Source organism: Pygocentrus nattereri, chromosome 28 (assembly GCF_015220715.1).
Source record: "Pygocentrus nattereri isolate fPygNat1 chromosome 28, fPygNat1.pri, whole genome shotgun sequence".
NCBI classification, from domain to species: Eukaryota; Metazoa; Chordata; class Actinopteri; order Characiformes; family Serrasalmidae; genus Pygocentrus; species Pygocentrus nattereri.
In genome coordinates this window covers 10,010,879-10,034,121 of record NC_051238.1, presented here as the reverse complement: position 1 = coordinate 10,034,121, position 23,243 = coordinate 10,010,879, and the positions used below count along the sequence as shown (strand labels likewise).

The 23,243-nt window shown below is 41.2% G+C and overlaps 1 protein-coding gene across 2 annotated transcripts in view; it reads right to left on the bottom strand.

Moving 5' to 3' along the window:
- The window catches only part of tafa5l (TAFA chemokine like family member 5, like), a 108,748-nt gene that overhangs the window by 34,874 nt on the left and 50,631 nt on the right, over nucleotides 1-23,243 (bottom strand). For both annotated transcript variants that reach the window (XM_017716458.2, XM_017716459.2), the window contains exon 4: nucleotides 4,774-4,901. In XM_017716458.2, coding sequence (XP_017571947.1) covers nucleotides 4,774-4,901 — 128 coding nt within the window. The remainder of the gene's footprint in view (nucleotides 1-4,773; nucleotides 4,902-23,243) is intronic.

Below are 23,243 nucleotides of genomic sequence, written 5' to 3'. Positions count from 1 at the left end.
GTCCTGCCATTTGGCCACTGTAAGGCCTCAGCAAACTTCTTGCATGTATGTGGTGTTGTAGCCCCATTCACACTGTGCTGTTATATTTCTGACTGTTGTCAACCTATTTTAAGAGATCAACTGAGCATCTTGATGATGCTCCAGAAGGTTCTGGAGCCTCTCATTACCAACTAAAAGGAATGACAGACAGAAGTGATGGATATCCAGCATCTGCCATTCACTTAAGGTGGCTTAAGGTCGCTCAAGGTCGCAGACCCAGTGCTCATCAATCTGTGCCACTTCAATAAAAAAAAGCCTTGCACTGTTAATAGAATAAAATTTGACTCTAATGCTGCTCACATGGATCACTGAGGGTACTAATGAAGTAAGAACCCGTTTTTGTTTAAATGGCGACAGAAAATTTATTTTCTTAACTAGAACCAGGCTGGTGAGCTAGCTAACTGGCAAAAAGACAACAAACATGCTAAATAGCTCCAACATTAACATCACAGGCTTGATATGATTCACAGCAAAACGGCAATATGAAAGTTCAAACAATGTCATTTGAATGGCTTACACGCTTCAAATGTCTGCGATTTTGTCAGAAGTAGCATCACACTGAGGCTGAATCCCAAACAGCTCTGTACTCCCTAGCTAAATTAGTGTGCTATGAAAGTCTTGAAATTCTAGCCTCTGCAGCCAAATAGTGCACTGTTTGTTGAGTATGAATATGAATGAATGCCAATATTTTTGGTTTTATTATACACTGTCAGAATGCAGGAGTCAGTATTTATATTCCTATGTAGTGCACTATTTAGGGAGCAGGGAGCCATTTGAGACTCAGCCCCAGTGTGGGTAGAGGGGCACCTTTAGATTGGCAGAAGACGACCCGCAGTGGTAATGTGCATTAAACTGTGCTATGTTATGATATGGTCCAAGAACATTTTCTTGATGTTTCCATATCTTCTTAAATTCGTCTTTAAAGGCACTTGCTTATGTATCATGTTACCCATATGTTTCTTATCAAAATGCTTTGTTATCTTTGTCAGAAGCAACTACAGTGGCTGTAAACTCTTACAACTTTTCATGTGACTAATGTCTGAATGAAGAATGAAGGGTTTCCAGTGTGATGGGTCAGTCCTTAGTGATTTTCTGAGTGTCCATTGGTCGGTTTCACACAAAATGTAAAGAGACATACAAATCTATCTATTGCACAGGTGGAGAGGCAGATGATGCGTCTCTCAAGCCCTCTTCATAGCCTCAAAACACTGCATATGAGTCACATACAATGTGAAGATATGATGGAATGGAAGGAGCGACTCTACAGGTCCAGGAAATGTTTGAACTGTGCTGTATTATTGGAAAAATAGAGAAACATACACAGAAACATTCAATTTGACGGGCAAATTTGACGAGGGTTAACTAGCCCTCAAATTTGACGGGGGTTAACAAGCCCTTCCTTAAGTCGAAGTTGGTAATTTAGAGCAAGAAATCACAAAAAATTTGCAGGACAGGAGGACTCTAGGATAAAGGGAGGGAGCCTGTGATTTATACTAATGGTTCTTAGCCCAGGTTCAAACATTATTACATATTCTGTTCATAATTTGAGTCAGGTACTCCACAACCAGGACTGGGAACCATTGATTTGCATTAATTGCATACTCTCTATCATGCATAGAAACCATGCCATGGCCAAGTGAGCAGCACTTGACATCAAGTAGTCCTTGGAAGACCTCAATAATTACCTCATTGGCCAGCCCTTCACCTTTTCCACAGACCATACGCACACACTTGGTTTTTATAAAGGCAACAGACACAGAGGTTAGATCAGGGGTCGGCAACCCAAATGTTAAGAAGAGCCATTTTGTCCTTTCAACTAATATCAAACCACCTTGAGAGCCACAACATTTTATGTCCATTTTACCATTTTGGCTGTAAGTGTAGCCGAGGATCGGAAAGCCAAAGCCCCCACCTTCGGCCGCCACCCGATCCACAATGCACCGGATCGCGGATACAAGCGGGTGAAACGAGCTTTCTCCGCAGGGTCGCCGGGCTCTCCCTTAGAGATAGGGTGAGAAGCTTTTTCCTGATGTCAACACCAGTTGACTGGCCTCTTCAGTTTCTATGGCCTCTGGTCAGTGCCCTTTAGCCTGGATTTATTGCATCGTCACACTGGGCCAACTATGGAGCACCACCAAACCAAACCAAATACTACCATTAATGTCTATGGTAGTGGTGTCAGACTCCAGACCTGACAGGCTGCAGTACTGCAGAGCTTAGCATTCTGCATCATTTAACACACCTGATTGAACTTATCAGCTAATTAGCCACGCCTTCATGAGTTTACAAGAATTCTGTATCGCACCACTGATCTATAGAGTATAGTACTGTTTCAGGACCACGGCCAGCACCCACACACCATATTCAGCCAGTTAAACTGAAGACAGCAGCTAAACCCATTCAAATCTAAAGGGCAATATGTGGGCCCACACTTCAGGGTCCACACTGTCATAACCTTCAAGACTTTTAATGTCAATGTATATACAGTGTGACAAAAAACATGCATGTAAAATGCTAAATACACAAATCTGTGCAAAAGAATGTCCATTCAAAACAGGCATTATGTACAAGCTGTTCATTTTTGAGGAGATATTTCTGAGGAGAACAGAAAAAGGGTGGTATATGGATATTTTATTATATGGACATTTTATTTAATTATGAAAAATGAATAACATTCTTTTTAGATTGGAAATTTAACAAAAAGGTGTGGTGTCTGACATTTGAACAGTACTGTGAAGATGTGGCACAGTGAGATCAGTAATTTGCAACAAATGATTATTGATTGATCAAGAAGGTGCATATTTGAGCTTGAATGATCATAATTTACATAAACATCATTATTTTCACAGCAGTTAATGAATATTTAGTCGTAGTTACTGAGTCACAATAAGTTTTAGGGTTGAAATGGTTCAAACTAAACATGGCTGGCAGCTTGTTCAAGACTCTGTTCCAGCCCCAGCAAACAGAGCATAAAAGTCAGTTTAGAGGGGACTGGAGTGACTCAGAGACCCCTGAGAGGCTCCCAAATCAAACTTCTCGCAATCTCTCTCGACAGAGGACTCTCTTCTCTATTTTCCCACAGATTCCCCGATGAGAGCACCTTGAGACGACTCCCCTAATCACTGTGCACCTGCCCACCTGTTCCCTCCTCCAGCTGCCTGGAAACGTATTTTCTTCTAGCCCGAGCTCCACTAACGCCAAGTCACCCCCGCCTTCCTTCACCTTCACTGCATGTCTGATTGTGAATAAACACTCTCCAGGGCCTAAAGATAACCACTGTCTCTGAGTATTTGTGTTCACGCTGCACCTGCGGATGAGGCCCGTCAAGATCTGCTCCCTGTGTTCCCTCTTCGGGAACGTCACTGGTATGTCTGGGGCTTTTTGAGTGCGCTTTGCTTTTTAAAGCTGCTTTTGTAACTGCATCTTACAACAGTGACATACAGTACCCCGCTCAGCACTGCCGCTGAGTACATAATTGCAGTGATTAGCTAATTGAAGGGTCTACGATTGTGATTATTAATTTTTGATTAATGGCACTGTTGTTTACACATACACAAACGTGAATGCAGTAAAATATATAATATACGTAGAGTAAAAACAGATGTTTGCAGAGTTTTCGATGCCCCTGGTCAAATCATATGTGTTGGTAATTTTTCTATGGGTAAATAAGTGAAAACTCTCTACAGAGAAAACACTTCTGCATTTTAATTTGCAGTTACTGCTTATATGCTGAATTGAACACAAGCACACACACACATTTTCTAAACTGCTTATCCTTCTGGGCTGCAGGGGGCTCCAAATGGTCATTAAGAAGAAGGCAGAATACACCCTGGACAGGTTGCTAGCCCATAACAGGGAAGAAACACACACATACACTGATTGTCCATTTTATCAGCTCCACTTACTACATTTACAGTTGCAGACTGTAGTCCCTCTGTTTCTCTGCATACTTTGTTTGCCCTCTTTTACCCTGTTCTTCAGGGGTCAGGACCCCCATGGACCCTCACAGAGCAGGTACTATTTGGGTGGTGGATCATCCTCAGCACTGCAGTAACACTGACATGGTGGTGGTGGTGTGTTAGTGTGTTGTGGTGTGTGTTGCGCTGGTATGAGTGTTACTGCAGTGCTGAGAATGATCAGGGTAAAAGAGGGCAAACAAAGTATGCAGAGAAACAGATGGACTACAGCAGTCGAACTGTAACTGTAGAAATACCAAGTGCACCTATAGAGTATGTGGAGCTGATAAAATGGACAATGAGTGTAGAAACAAGGAGGTGGTCATAATGTTATGCCTGATCAGTGCATACAGTCACACACACATTCACACCTATGGGTAGTTTAGCATGTCCAATCAGTCTTTGGACTGCAGGAGGAAACCCACCCATGGGGGGTGGGGGCAACTCCACACAGAAAGGACCCTGGTTACCCGACTGGGGAATTGAACCCAGGCCCTTCTTGCTGTGAGGTGACAGCACTACCCACTGACTTGTGCTAGTTGCTTTATATGTTTTGGTCACATTTATACTACATGTGCCATATACGCATAAGTCTGTTCCCTGCATAAGATGTGTACTTATTTTCACTTCAGAAAATCAACAAAACATATTTTGAATGAGAATGTTCAAACGTTTATGTATGGCTCTATCATCAAATTGCCCACCCCTATTTTCACATTTATCTAGCACAATCAACTGTAAATAAAGTGCACTTTTCCTAAAGTAGTGAGTGTCTTACCGTGACCGTTTTTATTCGTCCACCTCCCTTGGTGCAGGTCCAGCCGGAGTGGTTGAACAGCAGCCCACAGATTTCTCCCTCTGAACATGGGGTCATCTCACACCACTGCCTGCTTTTAACTATCCGTGCTGCAGAAACAAACGCACACACAGATAAAGAGTTAAGTCAGCTCCTTGTTCTTGACTTTGACTGAATGACACGGCAAGTCATCTGTGTGCTGTGCATCCGGTGTGGAGTCTGTGCTCAAACGAAACACTGTAAAGGCATCGATTGAAAAAAGCCATGCTATTAATATTCATCTAACCCACATGTAGCCTTTCTTTCATCACTTCACCCAGCAAACATCGCCCTTTTCTTAAAACTGAATCCTAGTCATGCTCCGTCTGAATGAGTGCTTTTTTGTTTGCCACCAACCGAACCCCACCAGAATTCATGCCTCAGTCCTAACCTCGGTTTCTTCCTGTCCCTAAACACCAATGTTATGCTGCCTAAGACAGTTGCATCAAAGCGGCTGGCCCACACAGTCTTGCTCCTGGCTCTTTTCAGCAGGACTGCACTCCGCTCCAGAAAAGCTTGACTCCAGGCAGCTCTGCTCCAGTTCAGTGGCGGTTTGCAGGGTGGCGAGGTCAGAACAAATGCTAGAGACCTGCAGGATGGAATAAACCTGATGGGTTGCAAGAGGCTGCACATAGACCTTTGAGACTAATTCTGCTTTACTTTCACAGACCTGCAAACACTTCTCTTAAACCAAGCTGATCCAAAGCACAGATGCACTGCCCACATAAAAGTCTGGGCCTACTTCTGAAATTTCCAAGAATTTTCTTTGGAGTGACGTCATTAAAACAGGGGTGTCAAACACTGAGCGGGCCATATTAAAAAAATCTGTGGTTTTATTTTATTTTTATTTCACATTTTGCCAAGAACCCAACTGGCTATTGTTTACTTAAAATACACTAAAACTACAACAGCAAAAAGAAAGGCATTGAATACTTGAACGATTAAAAAATATGGAAAAAAATAAAAACAAATTCCTTTATATATAAAACAATAGACTACATTAGCTGCAGATAACTGTTAATCCCGTTAAATGTCCCCAGTGTACAGTAGGCTTTTTAACACTGCCCACTGGCTTGAACTAGACACTATCCTTTTTTGTTTTTGGTGCTGACCCATAGATTATTATCGGGGAGGGGGTGGGGACAAATATTATGTTGCAGTGCAAGCTGGGAACTGTAGTGCAGCTCATGGTGAAATGCGCTAATATTAATAGAAAATGAAATAATTTTGCCGGCCAAATAAAATTGTGCCGCAAGCCAATCCTCTTCTAAAGCTTTGTGTTTGACACATGGGCCTTAGAAGAACCACTCTTGGTTCCACATTTATTTATTTATTAAAACCACCTGCTTGTATCTACCCTCATTGTTCATTTTATCAGCTCCACTTACTATATAGATGCATTTTCTAGTTCTACCAGTACAGACCGTAGTCCATCTGTTTCTCCGTATACTTTATTAACTCTGTTCTTCAATGGTCTGGACCCTCAAAGGACCACCACAGTGCAGGTATTACTTGGATGGTGGATCATTCTCAGCACTGCAGTGTCACTGACGTGGTGGTGGTGGTGGTGTGTTAGTGTGTGTTGTCCTGGTACAAGTGGATCAGACCAGCAGTGCTTATTTATGAAACAAATTCTGAACAGCAATTGTATCTTTGATCTCATCTACACTCATGATCTCACTAACTAGTTAACAATAAGTTAATAAGTTATCATCCCCAAACTATGTAGATTTAAAAAAAAAAAGTGTGTGGACTGTCATTATGGATTTTGTACGCAGTTAAAAAAAGCTTGTTTACAAGCTGGATATTGATCTCAGGTAAGTGCTTTCATGCATGACTGTCACGACCACCAGGGTGATCTCGCTGTCACTGCCACTTTAGCCTTCTGTTCATCAAAGTGAGGAAGCCAGAATGGTGAAACGAAGATGCACGTCTTTAAAGAAAGGCAGAGCAGAGCCGTCTGAGACAATACAGCACGAGCAGTCCAAGCCCAGCAGACTCATGGGAAAGACGAGCTATCAGACGCAGCTAGCACTGAACAAAGAAGCTTTTCTCACAGGAACGTTATTCAAAAAGGTGCATAAAAAAGTGGGCTAGAAATGAAAACAAGGCAGAGTAAAGCAAAGCAAAGCAATATGATCCTTATATAATTCTCCTTAACTGAACCTGAATATCATACAATACAAAGGCTAAGTTCTGAGAGGTGAAAATGATGGCAGCAATGTGGATGAGTCTCTATTTTAGCCAAGTGCTCTTGCGTGTGTGATAAATTTGCTTTGGTGAAATTGCTTCTTATGTAAATGAACAATGCAGGATACAAACAGTAAGATAAATATCAGTGAAAAAGTACACAGCAACAATATCATAAAAAAAAAAAAATAAAAAAACAATATAAATCACATTAGATATGACTGGAGCAGGGGCTCATGTGTAAAGATTCTATTAAGAAATAGATCAATGGATGCTGCTTTATGTTACATAAAGCATAATATCAATATGTGCAAATGAGACATGACTGTGCGCAGTGCAGTGTGAGGAAAATATAGTGTGTGTTTGAATCAGGATCCTAACAAAAAGGTTAGTCTTGTATGAAATAAGAGTCCAAAAAGCTGTTTTTCACTCCTGATTCTTTACAGCATGTGTCAAACACAAGGCCTGCGGGCCAGATCAGGCCAGAGACACAACCCTATACGGCCCGTAAAGGTATTGTAATTTTCTATTAATATTAGCATGTTTTGCAATGCACTACACTACATTCCCCAGCATGCACTGCAATGTAATGTATGCTCTGACTCTCCTGCCCCAACAACAGTCTACAGGACAGCAGTTACACCTCAGTTCCATACAATTCTACATAATTCCATACCAGCCATATCACAGAACACACTAGCTATGTTTCAGCTGCAGTTTAATCAATATAAACACCCAATGTCAGCTAAGCAGCTCAGAAATTGAGCTCAAGTTTTAATGAACGTTCAGCAAAGAATAGATGGCAGGTGTCTAGTTCAAGCAAATGGACAGGTTTCTACATTTTGACTATTTCATAGTCAAATGCATAGCTTCAAATGCAACATTTTTTAGGCTCTCCAATATTGGGATCTCCATCCATCCATTATCTTCCGCTTCTCCAGGGTTTGTGTCGCAGGGCAGCATCCTAAGAAATGAGGCCCAGACCTCCCTTTCCCCAGCCACTTCCACTAGCTCTCCAATGGGGGATTCCGAGGCGCTCCCAGGCCAGCTGGGCGATATAGTCACGCCAGCGTGTCCTGGGTCTTCCCCAGGGTCTCCTCCCAGGTGGACTTGCCTGTGACACCTCCCGAGGGAGGCATCCAGGAGGCATCCTAACTCAGCTGGCTCCTCTCGACGTGGAGAAGCAGCGGCTCTACTCCGAGTCCCTCCCGCATCTTCAATGCTTCTGTTCTGAATATTCAGGTACTCCGAACTAGCTGTCCAGCTTAGAATTATCACTACAATGAGCTTTTTTTAAACAGCGCTCTTACTTTAAATGCTACATTACATCACAGCAAACCAAGTACCCATCAGCCCCTCCCCTGAGCCCCCTGTGACATCATACTGAGAGTGAAGTCACTGTGGAGTGAAGGCCTAGAGAGGGAGAGGCGGGATAGTAGAGTGCTGTCATTGTAATTTGTTCCCTCACTGGTTCTAATGTCAAGTGCTAGAACCCTTCACTCTGTATCATCAATACCCTACAGTACAGTAAGGCTAATTTCTACTAACATTCTATTGGATATGCAGTGTTAAGTTAGTGCCAGGCTAACGGTGGTGTACATTGACTTCCCCACATTGAGTAAAACACTGATGGCAGCACTATATTAACCTCTGACATTTAAAGCCTGTAATGAGCTTTACTGTGTATGTTTTAGTGTTTCAGTGAATTCTTCAGTAAATACTTCAACTTGAAGCCTCACTCTTAACACTGGAGGAGACTTTAGTACAGTAGGCTTCACTTTACTCAGAGCGGACAACACAACTTATGAGCTCTCACAATTTGTTATGAACTGTACTTATAATGCATTATGTTAACAATTCATAGTGCATAATAAGCAGGGCTATAATGTGTAATGCATTTTTCTAAATATTTATAGCCATATTTATGATGCCTTATGAATGCATTATATGTTATGAATGTGTTTACAGATGCTTACAAACGTGACATTCACAGAAAGTGTTACTAAAAATGGTTCTATGTAAAACTATGAACCTTTGCATGATTAAAGGGTTCTTTGCATCACAAATTTTTTTTTATATTGTTGGAGAATGTGTCTATATGGTTCTATCTAGCACCAAAAAGGTTTCTTCTGTTGTTGCAAACTCTTATTATACCTATAGCAGAATGCTTTTTGGTGCTACATAGAACCCTCTTCAAAAAGGTTCTTTGTAGAACCATCTACAACACATCCTTCAACAATCTTAAGAACTTTTTCATAATGCAAAGTACCCATTAATCATGCAAAAGGTTCTTTGAGTGTTCACGATTCTGTATAGATTCTGTATATTCTTATAGAACCATCTTTTTTAAGAGTGCACAAACACACGCTATAGCTAACTGTGCATTGATGACGTGAATATGATCTCGGCTTGTGAGGGGCTGTAAGGCTCCAGTCCCAGAAGCCATAGACCTGCACTGTAAGTATGTTTCCTCACTACAACACACCTGATTCAACTCATCAGCTCATTATCAAGCTCTCTATGAGCTGAATCAGGTGTTAGAGAGCATGGGAACATTGCCAAGACTGTAACAGAGAACCCTTGATGTAGACAAAGGATGTTTGAAGGGGAACTGCCATTTTTGGTGGTTTAATTAGGGCTTAAAGGCCCAGTAATACAGTTCTGGAGAACAACTGTTGATATTTGAACTCAACAAAACAACACCCCTCTAATAAGTGCTCCTTCAGAAGCTCCGCCCACCAAATTCATGGATGCACATTGCCAAGGTGAACAACACTAGGATAGCAAACTTGTGTTTTTTTTTCGCAAAAACGTTACATTCCAGCACATCAGATGCTGATTTAAGGTGAAATAGTGAAATGTGAATAGGAAGCCAACTTCAGCATCATCAATTTATAGAGGTCTCTCCACTGTTGAAACACCTCACTGATGTTAACATGACTCTTACCCTTTGCCTAACATAAGAATTTCTTTCTCAATCTTTGTCATTCAGATCTTCTCTTCTTTAACTGCTTCTGGACTGTTTCTGTCCTTCTTGACAATGCATGGCATTCAGCATGAAGCCCCTTCACTTCCCCCTGTCCTGTGCCTGATTGGCTCGAATAGTGTTGTGTAACTTGGTCCCAGACACTTTGTTTTTTTCCCATTTACAGCCAGGGTTCTGTACAAACACTGGAATTTTTCCAGCATTCACACAGAACAGACAACTAGTGGGCGTTAAGGAGATATTCACTGAATTTGACATAATATACTAGATTGAAAATGTATAAAACAGTGCCTTAATCTAAGCAAGCAGTTCACACAGTCCTAAGCACATTTCACTTTTTGTTCTGTGACATAATTTGTAGGGCTTCAATTAATTGATTGTACAGGATAACAGATCTGTGTCATTTCCCCAAAATTACCACAATCATATAAACCTTTGCTTAGGTTGCTGCCCCCACGACCCAGACCCGGATAAGCAGTTGAGGATGGACTGTCAAAACTGTCAGACTGTAAAAAATGTAAAAGCTACATACACTGCAAATTTATAGTCTATTAAAACCACCCCACAATTATTACTGTCAGACTTTAAAACTACACACACTGGAGATTCATACTGGGTTAAAATCAGTCCAGAATTATTACTGTCAGACTGTATAAGCTACACACACACCGCAGATTCATACTGGATTAAAATCAGTCCAGAATTATTACTGTCAGACTGTATAAGGTACACACACCGCAGATTCATACTGGATTAAAATCAGTCCAGAATTATTACTGTCAGACTGTATAAGCTACACACACCGCAGATTCATACTGGATTAAAATCAGTCCAGAATTATTACTGTCAGACTGTATAAGCTACACACACCGCAGATTCATACTGGATTAAAATCAGTCCAGAATTATTACTGTCAGACTGTATAAGCTACACACACCGCAGATTCATACTGGATTAAAATCAGTCCAGAATTATTACTGTCAGACTGTATAAACTACACACACCGCAGATTCATACTGGATTCAAATCAGTCCAGAATTATTACTGTCAGACTGTATAAGCTACACATACACTGCAGATTCATACTGGATTAAAATCATTCCACAATTATTACTGTTACTCTATAAATGCTACACATACTGTAGATTCATACCTCATTAAAATAATCCTAAAGGATTACTGTCAGACTGCAATGGCTACACAGACTGCTGATTTATACAAAATGAAAATCACACATCTCATTGATTATTATTTAAATTACAGTATATCACCAGATAAAAAGTAATCCAGTTTGTATCGGGCTTCAGATTAGTGGAGTTCCTGGCCAAAGCAAGCACTGGATAGTCATCAAACTCTCAGCTGAATCATATGATTACAAGAGACTGCTGGAGACTGCCGACGTGCAGCAAAGAAAGACGTGGGGTTCACAAAGTCAGACGGGTTTCTGAAGGAAAACGGCCATTAAAAATGTATTTTAATAGTTTATTTTTGCACAAAGCTGGGTTTATGGGATCTGCTGTAGGGAAACTGTCCCTACGGGCATACATTAAGCTCAGTCTTAGGGGAAACTATGCAGCGGATGGGTATTCTCCTCTGAAAAACATTTTTAGTCTAATGTGTGCCGAGGGAAGGCAGACTGCTGTCTTGCTGACTCATTTACACAGAGAAAGAGTGAGAGAGAGAGAGATGGGAGGCTATAGCCCTCCAACCTTAATCTGCTGCAAGCTAACCTCCATAAGCACACACGGCATTTCTGCTGAGCTGCAGCTGCACCGGCCATCCTCAACACAGCAGCGCCGGAAAATTCAGAGCCAAATAAAGACAGATGGTACTGTCTCTGCAATTTCAGACAGTTAACTTGAGCTTCCCTGGACACCAGCCTGCACTACACAGCGCGCTTCTTCTCTCCATACCTGCATCTTAAAACAAGACACACAGTTTGCGTGACTGAATAGAGACAACCATCTTCAATCTCCTGCATGCTTTAGATACAGTTTAGCTGCAGAATTACAGAACACAACAGTTTACACTATTCTAAATGTAGGCCTACAATACATTCCTGCATTCTGGCTGCCTGACATAGTAGCTTTGGGTAGTGTATGAGGTTTGTAGAGTTATATTGTGATTTATTTGTGCTAGTTTAGAACTATTTTGTGGCAACAACTTGAATGAAAACAATATACTGCATTTTTATACCTACACTTTTATACCTAATATCATTTGTAAATAGTGATCTACATTCAAGCACTCATTTAAGCTCCTACCTCATAGTGTTGGTTACGTTTCTTGTAATTCTGTAATCTTCTAAAATAGGATTTTTCCCTAATAGACAGGGGCCCAAAAGTATTTGGACATCATTTTGGAAAATACGTGGGACAAAATAATTTGGACGTTATTTTGTGGTTTATTTGTGCCGTTAAAGAAACATATTTTGGTAACTGCTGGCATGAAACCAATACACTGCATTTTTATATCTTGAGTTATAAGATGTGTAAATATTCATCTGCATTCAATGGTTGCATTTTTCCTAATATACCGTGGTCCAAAAGTATTTGGACATTTGTGCTATACTTACAGTTCTCTATGGTAGAAAACAAAACATCATAGCAAGTGGTATTTATTTATTTACTTATTTATTTATTTATTTGTTTGTTTTAAACACACCATTCAAAAAACCGCAAAGGATTCTTTCAAAAGGAGGATAATGTGTTTCAGATTATTATCATTTGAGCAGTTTCTTTACATATTGCTGCAGGTTTGCACCCAAAATGTCTTTATACATTTCATGATTCCATCAATGAGCTCTGAAGTACTACCACTACTACTACCACTACTACTACTACTACCACTACTACTACTACTACTACTACTACTACTACTAATAATAATAATAATAATAATAATAATAATATAAATATTCAATTGACCTAATTAGCCTATTCAACTGGAGACGTAAAAGTTATGTGGAAGTGTAGAAGTTGTGAAAGTGATTGAGCCTGATTGAAAATGTGTTTTATATGGTTCTATATAGATCCATATCCATCAATCTGAAGGACCATTTTGCAATGCAAAAAAAACCCTTTAGTCATGCAACGGGTTCTTTGAGTGTTCATGGTTCTATACAGAACCTTTGTCTTTACTAACAAAACATTGAGGAACCACCATTTTTAAGAGTGTAAACATCTGCTCATCTAAAGTTTCTTCTGAAATCAAGGGTTAATAGAGAGTTTATTTACTTCGCTGCAGTAACAGCCTCTACTCCTCAGGGAAGGGGTTATACAAGATGTTGGAACATTGCTGTGAGAATTTGATGGCAGACACAAGTCTATTGAGGTCAGGTATGCCTCCATCACTCCAGAGAATTCAGCTCTACTGGTCCACAGATGACTGCTGGGGGCTTTATACCCCTCTATTTGCTGCGTGGCATTCTATTGGTTAATGCTTTACTATCTATAAGTTGAGTTGCAAATATTGAATCAATCTAATTATCCCTTTCTACTGAAGATGCCTCAAACAGGTTTTGTGACCAAAATATATCTCCATCTAGGCCACCCGGGGAGCGAAGTTCAGTGGTTTGAAGCATATGCTGGGTGGAGTGGATATTTCTGGATTCTTCGGGCCTAATTTACTTAAGCATCTAGAACACACAGAACTGTTTGGCTGCAGGAGAGACACTAAATGCTGGTTAAAAGACCTTTGTCCAGCCCATCTTTGGTCTCAGCTGTGAATAGCAATTAAAGCCACATTAACAGCCCTTATGAATGGCACTTCATGTGTCAGACATTTCTGACATAAGACATGTCAAATCATGGACTATGTGCTAGCCCTGTCAACCTTGGCTATGCTTCAACCCCTAATCATGTCACCAAAACTGCAAGATGTCTACATTTTAACATGCACCTTAGGCTCTGATCAATCACGTTGCTGGTGAGGTGATGTTCATGCTGCTGCAGGATCAGCCAGTTTAGCATGCATGTAGCCTCCTAGGGAGCCACGAGCCTCTGGCACAAACACAGGCATTGTTAAACCCTTAAAATCCCAGCTTATCACATACAAGGGCTTATTATTCAGTAACTAGGGACTTTAAGGCAAACTGGCAGAGCAATTCTTAGGTAATAGAAATGTGTATTAAAACTTTGGGCCCAGGCCATTTAAGGGGTTAACTTGCTTGTAAATGGAACACATGTTCATTTTTAAAAGGGTCACATTATTTATTTTTCGTGCATTTTTATTTTTTCCAAGGTCCACTTTCCCCAAAGTTATATTTATGTGGTTCTATGTGCCAAAGACACAAACAAATCATTTCTACATTCATTTTTTTTTATTTCAAGGAATCAAACAGGCGGTTTTTGTTACTGTGTTTCTAAGACTGATAAATGTAAATTTACTCTGAATGACTGCCCTGTATGACCCTCATTCAAGTAGCAGTCAAGGCTAAAGTGTTCAGGACATGCTGCAAAGTTTGTACCAAAATCCCCAGGAATGTTGGAAAAAAATAAACTTTTAAAAGCTGCCCCTTTTGAATGTGAGGATCCTTTGAAAGGCTGCAATAGACAAGACTGTCTGCAGTAACAACACTCAATGCCACCGGAACCCTACACGACCAACACAGAGCAATGTTATAACCAGAATTGGTAACTGAATGTGACATCGCAATAATAATGAATTCAGAATGGTTAAATTTGCTTAGTTTTCATATATGGGCTGTATGGACTGGGGAAGGAATAATATATCTTGAGACTTAAACAATGTTAATAGAATTAGAATTTACAACCATTTGTCACTGTGTTTTGCACACTGAGAAATTAGACCTCTGCAGAGATGTCAAATTCAGGTCCAGAAAGAAAAAGTCCTTCCCAGGATTTTGTTCCAACAGGCTGGCTTCTCTAGTTAGATCACACCACCAGCAGAGCTGTCCAGCCTGTTGGAACAAAATCCTGGGAAGGACTTTTACTTTCTGAACCTGGATTTGACACCTCTGGACCTCTGCATTTAACCCATCCGTGCAGTGAAACACCCACAAACATGCGCACTAGTGAACACACACACTAGGGGGCAGTGAGCACACTTGCCCGGAGCAGTGGGCAGCCCTATCCACGGTGCCTGGGGAGCAGTTGGGGGTTAGGTGCCTTGCTCAAGGGCACTTCAGTCATGGACTGTCAGCTGAGGGGATCGAACCGGCAACCTTCCGGTCACAGAGTCTGTTCCCTAACCTCCAGCCCACAACCACCCCCAGTCATAATACAGTACAAAGCAAGGAAAAATTCCATTAAGGAACCCCTTCAGTGGTCACTGTACAGTCGTATGCAAAAGTGTGCATAAATCTATCAAATTACATGTTTTTTTTTTTTTTGCCTGTTTTGTTGATTGTTGATTGTTGATATGGCATTTTCTGAAAATGTTACAGCACAATTTCTATTTATTCGCAGAACTGATTATTGGAAAAATAAAACATGACATTAAATGTGTCATCATTTTTGGTACATTTATTATGGGGCACTTTGCCAAGGACACATTGAAAAGGACATGACTGTGAAGTTAGAGACAGCACAGGATTTATCGTGGAATAGGTGAGGCTGATGTCACAGAAGAAGAAAAGAACACCTGTAGATGACAATGAGCCTCCATCAGCATCCAATGTTACTGTTTGATCTCAACTCATGTAGTTTTATCTCATCAGCTCATCTGAAGCAGAACAATCTATCGATCGAGCTTTTCTTGAATGATAAATATGAGCTGAACTGTGTTCTTTTGTGCTAAGCTTTTGTGCAACACCAGTGCTGTCCTCTAAAAAAGCCCTACATTGATTTCTTTCTCTGTTTCTTTTTTCGACATAGTTTTTTTCTCTCTGCAATTAAATGGATATCAGTTAATGAGCTCTTACAGATACTCAAATATCAAAACAAGCCAAAATGCACATTTCCTAGTCACTATAGTGATGTCTCTGAGACATAATCCTTCCCAGCTGGACCCCACAACCTGTAACGAGCAGGACCAAATTAAATTCCGTGAATGCCACTGTTTTATTAAGAAGCAAATCACAAACAAAATACCAAAGACTGCTACCTGATTTTAGTGCAGTTTTACTTAATCCAATAGCTTTTTATGCAGGAAAGGCAAACAGACTCCAAACGTAAGATAAGATAAGGCTTTGTCATTCGCGTCACATGTGGTACATGAGGTGGAACAAAATAGTGTACTCAAGGTCCCAGTTAACTCCCAAAAGTAACAATAAACAATAAACAGAAGGTCCAAATAACAGCAGCATGAAACACAGCAGCATGAGTACGAGGTAGAAGGTGTACATCTTAACACTGGTAATGTATAAAGTGACATGCACAGGGATACAAGAATAACACAGCCAGAACAGCACTAAGCCCAAAAGCTTCAGAGAGGAAAGCAGGACACCCACTGATACGCAACTGGAGCATTAGCTGTTCACGAGTAACACGGATAAAATCTCTGGAGGTCTCAGAAGGATATGAATCATCATGCCCACATCGCTCTGCTCATCGCTTCCTTTCTGCACAGCGCATGCGTAAATCCACCTCTGCTTATATCACACACACAGCACCTGAACCATCATCTCTCTCTCTCTCTCTCTCTCTCTCTCTCAGACACCACCGCCATGCCCTCTGACTCAGTCATGTTGGAGGGGAATCAGGACCCCCCCAGAGACAAGACTCCACCCCCACCCCCCCACCCCCCACCCCCTGAGACACCCCGGCCTGCCATCTGTCCCTTGGCACCATCTGCCACACTAAACCCTTACCTAAAAAGATTCAGAGAACGGGGAAACATCGGACAAATTAATGAACAGGAACAAACAGGTGGACAGACAGACAGACGCATGGCAGATATAGTGAGTTTTCCACATACTGTTGCTCTGCAAAATAATGTCTACATATATGTGTGTGCATTCATTTTTTGCACATTTTCAGAACAGAAGCCTCCAAATTATGCTTTTTATTACAAAATCAATATGTTTCCTTTTTTAATGAGAGAACCAAACCATTTTGTTTTCATTACTAAAATCCACGATTTTATTAGCATCGGAAATATTTAAGAAAGCCAATGATAAAACAAGAAAAATAAGATAATAAACACAAATCAAAACTGAGTTTGGGGTAGCTCCACCCCCACTGCTACAACATGTATTATTTAATGATTTAAGTTTAATAACTATTACTATTGAGAAATCATGTTTCACAATTCAAAGCTGATGGCTGAAAATCATTGATCAAAACTGGGTAATGTAACCTTTATAACGAATGCCTACTGGAATAAGTATATGTAAACATTTATGTAAGGTTCTGTCAGTTGATATGATAAGTTTATGTAGGTGTCATGTAGCTTTATGGACCGTGCCCTAAAGTAACCCAACGGTTACCCAGTGATATTAGTGATTTTAACTAAAACTACTATATGAAGTAAAAAAATAAAATTACAACCACATACACTATATTGCCAAAGGTATTCAGTCACCCAGCCAATTCACTGAATTCAGGTGTTCCAATCACTTCCATGGTCACAGGTGTATAAAACCAAGCTCCTATGCCTGCAGACTGCTTCTACAGACATCAGTGAAAGAATGGGTCACTCTCAGGAGCTCAGGGAGTTCCAGCGTGGTACCGTGATCGGACGCCACCTGTGCAACAAGTCCAGTCATGAAATTTCCTCGCTACTAAATATTCCACAGTCAACTGTCAGTGGGATTATAACAAAGTGGAAGCGATTGGGAACGACAGCAACTCAGCCATGAAGTGGTAGGCCATGTAAAATGACAGAGTGGGGTCAGCGGATGCTGAGGAGCATAGTGCGCAAAGGTCACCAACTTTCTGCAGAGTCAATCACTACAGACCTCCAAACTTCATGTGGCCTTCAGATTAGCTCAAGAACAGCACAGAGAGCTTCATGGAATGGGCTTCCATGGCTGAACAGCTGCATCCAAGCCTTACATCACCAAGCACAATGCAAATCATCAAACGCAGTGGTGTAAAGCGCCGTCACTGAACTCTAGAGCAGTAGAGACGTTTTCTCTGGAGGGATGAATGTAAACATGGATGAGCGAGTTTGGCATGGAAGAACTTGACTGGCCTGACCTCAACCCGATAGAACACTTTTGGGATGCATTAGAGCGGAGGCAGTGAGCCAGGCCTTCTCATCCAACATCAGTGTCTGACTTCACAAATGGGCTTCTGGAAGAATGGTCAAAAATTCCCATAAACACACTCCTAAACCTTGTGGAATGCCTTCCCAGAACAATTGAAGCTGTTGTAGCTGCAAAGGGTGGGCCAACATCATATTAACCCTATGAATTAAGAATGGGATGTCACTCAAATTCATGTGTGTGAAGGCAGACGAGCGAATACTTTTGGAAATACAGTGTACATGATATTATCTGAATTTTAGCCCCTTAAAATTAGCCACAAAATTGTGATATCAGTCAGCCCTATTGGTTACTGAGGTTTAGGTCATGGTTAAAAATTAAAATGTATTATATCATTCATAACACAAATGAGACATTTTACTATTTACTTACCCTGTTGCTGTTGGGACAAAGCCTTCTTTCTTCAGAAGGCTTGGGTGGTGGATCATTCTCAGCACTGCAGTAACACTGACATGGCGGTGGTGGTGGTGGTATTAGTGTAAGTGGTCTGAGTGGATCAGACGCAGCAGTGTTGCAGGAGTTTTTAAACACCTCAGTGTCACTGCCTGACTGAGAATAGTCAACCAACCAAAAATATCCAGCCAGTGTCCTGTGACCATTGATGAAAGACTAGAGAATGACCAACACAAACTGTGCAGCAGCAGATGAGCTGTCGTCTCTGACTTTACATTTACAAAGGGGACCAACAAGGTAGGTGAGTCTAATAGAGTGGAGAGTGAGTGGACACAGTGTTCAAAACTTCAGCAGCACTGCTGTATCTGATCCACTCCTACACACACTAACACACTACCATGTCAGTGTTACTACAGTGCTGAGAATGATCCACCACCTAAAATAATACCTGTTCTGTGATGGTCCTGTGGGGGTCCTGACCACTGAAGAACAGGGTGAAAGATGATTAACAAAGTATGCAGAGAAAGAGATGGACTACAGTCTGTAACTGTAGAACTATAAGCTCAATCAAAGTGAAGCTGATAAAGTAGACAATGGATGTAAATACAAGGTATTCAATGAAGTGGCTGGTTGATCTTTATATGACCCATGTCCTGACATAATATGAAAACAAACCTCTGTGTGTGTGTGTGTGTGTGTGTGTGTGTGTGTGTGTGTGTGTGTGTGTGTGTGTGTATAAAAAAGAAGACTGCGTGAGCAACAAGCTTTAATGGCCTTCCCCTAATGGAGCATGAAGACAGCAGTGAAAGCCAATAAAAATCAATTTCCCCCTGCTGTAATTATACTAGTGTCTTAGTTAATTAAGCTGGTCTTGGCGTAACAAAGAGCTGCTAACGTCCTTAGTGAGGAGCTAAAAGGACCAGCATTATCGAAGCAGTGTGCTTGTCTGACCGAGCACAGGCCCTGACCACATGATCAGAGAGAGAGAGAGACCAAAACAGAGCAAATGTTCAGACCTCTGCTGTAACCCTTAATTTCTGATCATTTAAATTCTTTATCAAATGCAGACACTTTAAATTATGTTTTGTTGGTCTGACTGAAAATACCATTTGTCCTCACCCCACATGATTAAACATCATTCCACTACACTCCATTTTCTCCTTTCTGAATAAGCTCCTATTTCTTGTGCATTAAGCGTAAATGATGAATTAAGCATTAATGAAAGCTCTACAGAACACAAGCGGACTATGAAAGAATGCACAATGCCAACAATAGAGACTCAGTGTGCAGCTCTACGATATACAATGCACAAAACAACCCAACATTCGGTTACATGATGAAAAGCTTAATTATAAAACAGATATTTCCGGTCCTAAAATCTGATTGGCTGAGCCACGTTTGAAGCCATTGTAAAATCCACAATATACCCACATATACAGTACTGTGCAAAAGTTTTAGGCATCTAAGCCAATTTTTAAACAACTTACCTCAGCAGTGAGTTTATCACTATACACATTAGAATAAAGTCATATTCATAATTCAAATAAACAGAAAAACAATAAAAAGTAACAAGAATTTCTTGGGTCCATATTTTTCCTTACCATCTTCACAGCCGCCACAGAGACTCGTTAATATCATCAGTTACATCATGAGCTCAATTTAATGAAGCACTGATTGGTCAAACCAGGAGCTGCTTTATAACTACAAATAATAATGGGCTTCCTCGAGGAGAGGCTTGTAAATGGGTAAACAAACTAACATCCATAAAATCACTATTTTATATATATATAAATAAATAAACACAGACTACACAAACAAATAGATTTTGAAAATGTGTCTTGGGTGCCTCAGACTTTCGCACAGTACTGTATGACAACATCACAACAACAGAAATGCTATATTATTGCGCCACGGCATGAAAAAATATAATGATAAAGTAAAAAACGTATTTTTCTGTAAACTGAGGGGCTGACAACTTCTTTTCTTAACTAGAACTAGGCTGGTCAGCTACCTAATAGGCTAAAATATAGCCACCAGCCTAAACAACTACGTCATTAGTATCACAGGCTTGAATTAAAGTACTTACGGTTTGATTTATTGTAAAATGGCAATGCAAAAGTCTACAAAATGTCACTTGACTGGATTACATGCTTCAAATATTTCAGTCAGAAGTCGTGTCAAACCCAGGTTGAATCCCAAAGACTCTGTACTCCCTAAATAGTGTGCTAGCTATGAAAGTTTAGAAATTCTAGCCTCTACAGCCAAATAGTGCATCATTTATCGAATATGGATGTGTCTGTGTCCCAAATGACCACTTCTTGGCTCTATTTTGCACTGTCCAGTATTTAAATTTCTACATAGGGTACTATGTGGGGAGCAGGGAGCCGTCTGAGATTTAACCCCAGCCTGAGAAGAGGGACGTCGCTGGATTGGTGCTAAATAAGAATTGCGATGGTAATTTAGTGACCAATACATACTTAAACAGTGCTGTGTTATCATATGCTCAATTGTGTCATGTTGTGCCTAAAAACACCCTTCCCATGATAAAATCACAGCCTCTTGTGGCTTATTGCTTTATTACACACTTCTATAAGAATAGCCAAGAACAGCTCAACTTGTTTGCATTGAAGTCCCTTTAATTACTGAATAATAAGCCTTAGTATGTAATTAGCCTGGGATTTTAAGGCGTTAATGCTTAAAGAACGAATAGAGACTTGATCTATTCTATAGATATATTGATCTCTTGTTTTGTAACTTTGATCAATTGTAATTATGAGTGGTATTCTTGTAAAATATTGTTCTTAATTGTTTACTGCACCTTTACAACAGCCTCATATTTGTATTGAACTGTAAAAAGAAGGTAAGCTTTTAAAACTTTGATTCCTCATGAGATTTAACATGAATAACTGGTTAATGCAAATAATGTTTCATTCAAATTTAAAATGTGCCTTGCATCACTTTTAAGTTGTAAAATTATGTAAAAATATTATAAAACTACACGACAATGCGCCCACATAAGTAAACATGATGCCACTTTACAGTAAGACTACCCTAATAGATGATTTTTATTGATTAGATCATCAACACAACACGAACACGAATCACAAACACCTGACAAATCATAAAATAAGCACTTATATAAAGAAACAGGCATGTGACCTGTTGCTTGCCAAATAGTGAGCTCACATTCATCTGTACTGTTAAACATCAGATTTCGCCAGCTACTTACTTTACACTGTCTTGTTCATCACTTAGCATTAAACCTTTCAGCTTCATCAGGTACTCATATGTACTGATATAGCAGCTCACTGTTGCCCTTTTTATGTATGTTATATACGTTTATTAATTTGTAAGGTGTTTATGACCTAACAAATAACTATGAATAATTTTAAACCATATGTAAAGCCTTCCTCTCCATGGATCACCACCTTATCGTGGTGGAGAGGTTTGTGTGCTTGAAGGACCCTAGGAGCTATGTTGTCTGGAGCAAAAGCTCCTGGTAGGGTCTCCCATGGCAAACTGGTCCTAGGTGACAGGCCAGACAAAGTGTGATCCATAACCACCCCTATGAGGACAACAAAGCAGGACTCGTGTACCCTGCCCGGATCAGGGTTACCGGGGCCCCACCCTGGAGCCAGGCCTGGGGGAGGGGCTCGCCAGCGAGCGTCTGGTGGCCGGGCATTCACTCATGGTGCCCGGCCGGGCCCAGCCCGAAGGAGCTACATGAGTCCCCCCTCCCATCGACCCACCACCGATGGGAGGGGCAGTAGTAGGGGTGCGGTGCATTGTGGATCGGGCAGTGTCCGAAGGCGTGGGCCTTGGCGTTCTGATCCTCGGTTGCTGAAACTGGCTTTTGGAACTTGGAACGTTACCTCACTGGCGGGGAAGGAGCCCGAGTTGGTGCGCGAGGTCAAGAGATACCGACTAGATATAGTCGGGCTCACCTCAACACACAGCTTGGGCTCTGGGTCCAATCTCCTTGAGAGGGGCTGGACTTTTTTCTTTTCTGGAGTTGCCCATGGTGAGAGGCGGCGGGCAGGTGTGGGCTTTCTCATAGCCCCTCGACTCGGCGCCTGTATGTTGGGGTTTTCCCCGGTGGACGAGAGGGTAGCTTCCCTACGCCTTCGGGTTGGGGAACGGGTCCTGACTGTTGTCTGTGCTTATGCACCGAACAGCAGTTCAGAATACCCAGCCTTCATAGAGTCCTTGGAAGGGGTGCTTGAAAGTGCTCCTCCTGGAGACTCGATTGTCCTACTGGGGGACTTCAACGCTCATGTGGGCAATGACAGTAAGACCTGGAGGGGTGTGATTGGGAGGAATGGCCTCTCTGATCTGAACCCGAGTGGTGTTCAGTTTTTGGACTTCTGTGCAAACCACAGTTTGTCCATAACGAACACCATGTTTGAACACAAGGATGTCCATAAGTGCACATGGCACCAGGACACCCTAGGCCGCAGTTCAATGATTGACTTTGTAGTCGTGTCAGCGGACTTGCGGCCATGTGTACTGGACACTCGGGTAAAGAGAGGAGCTGAGCTGTCAACTGATCACCACCTGGTGGTGAGTTGGATCAGGTGGTGGGGGAAGATGCCAGTCAGACCAGGCAAACCCAAACGTATAGTGAGGGTTTGCTGGGAACGTCTGGCAGAAGAACCTGTCAGATTGATCTTCAAC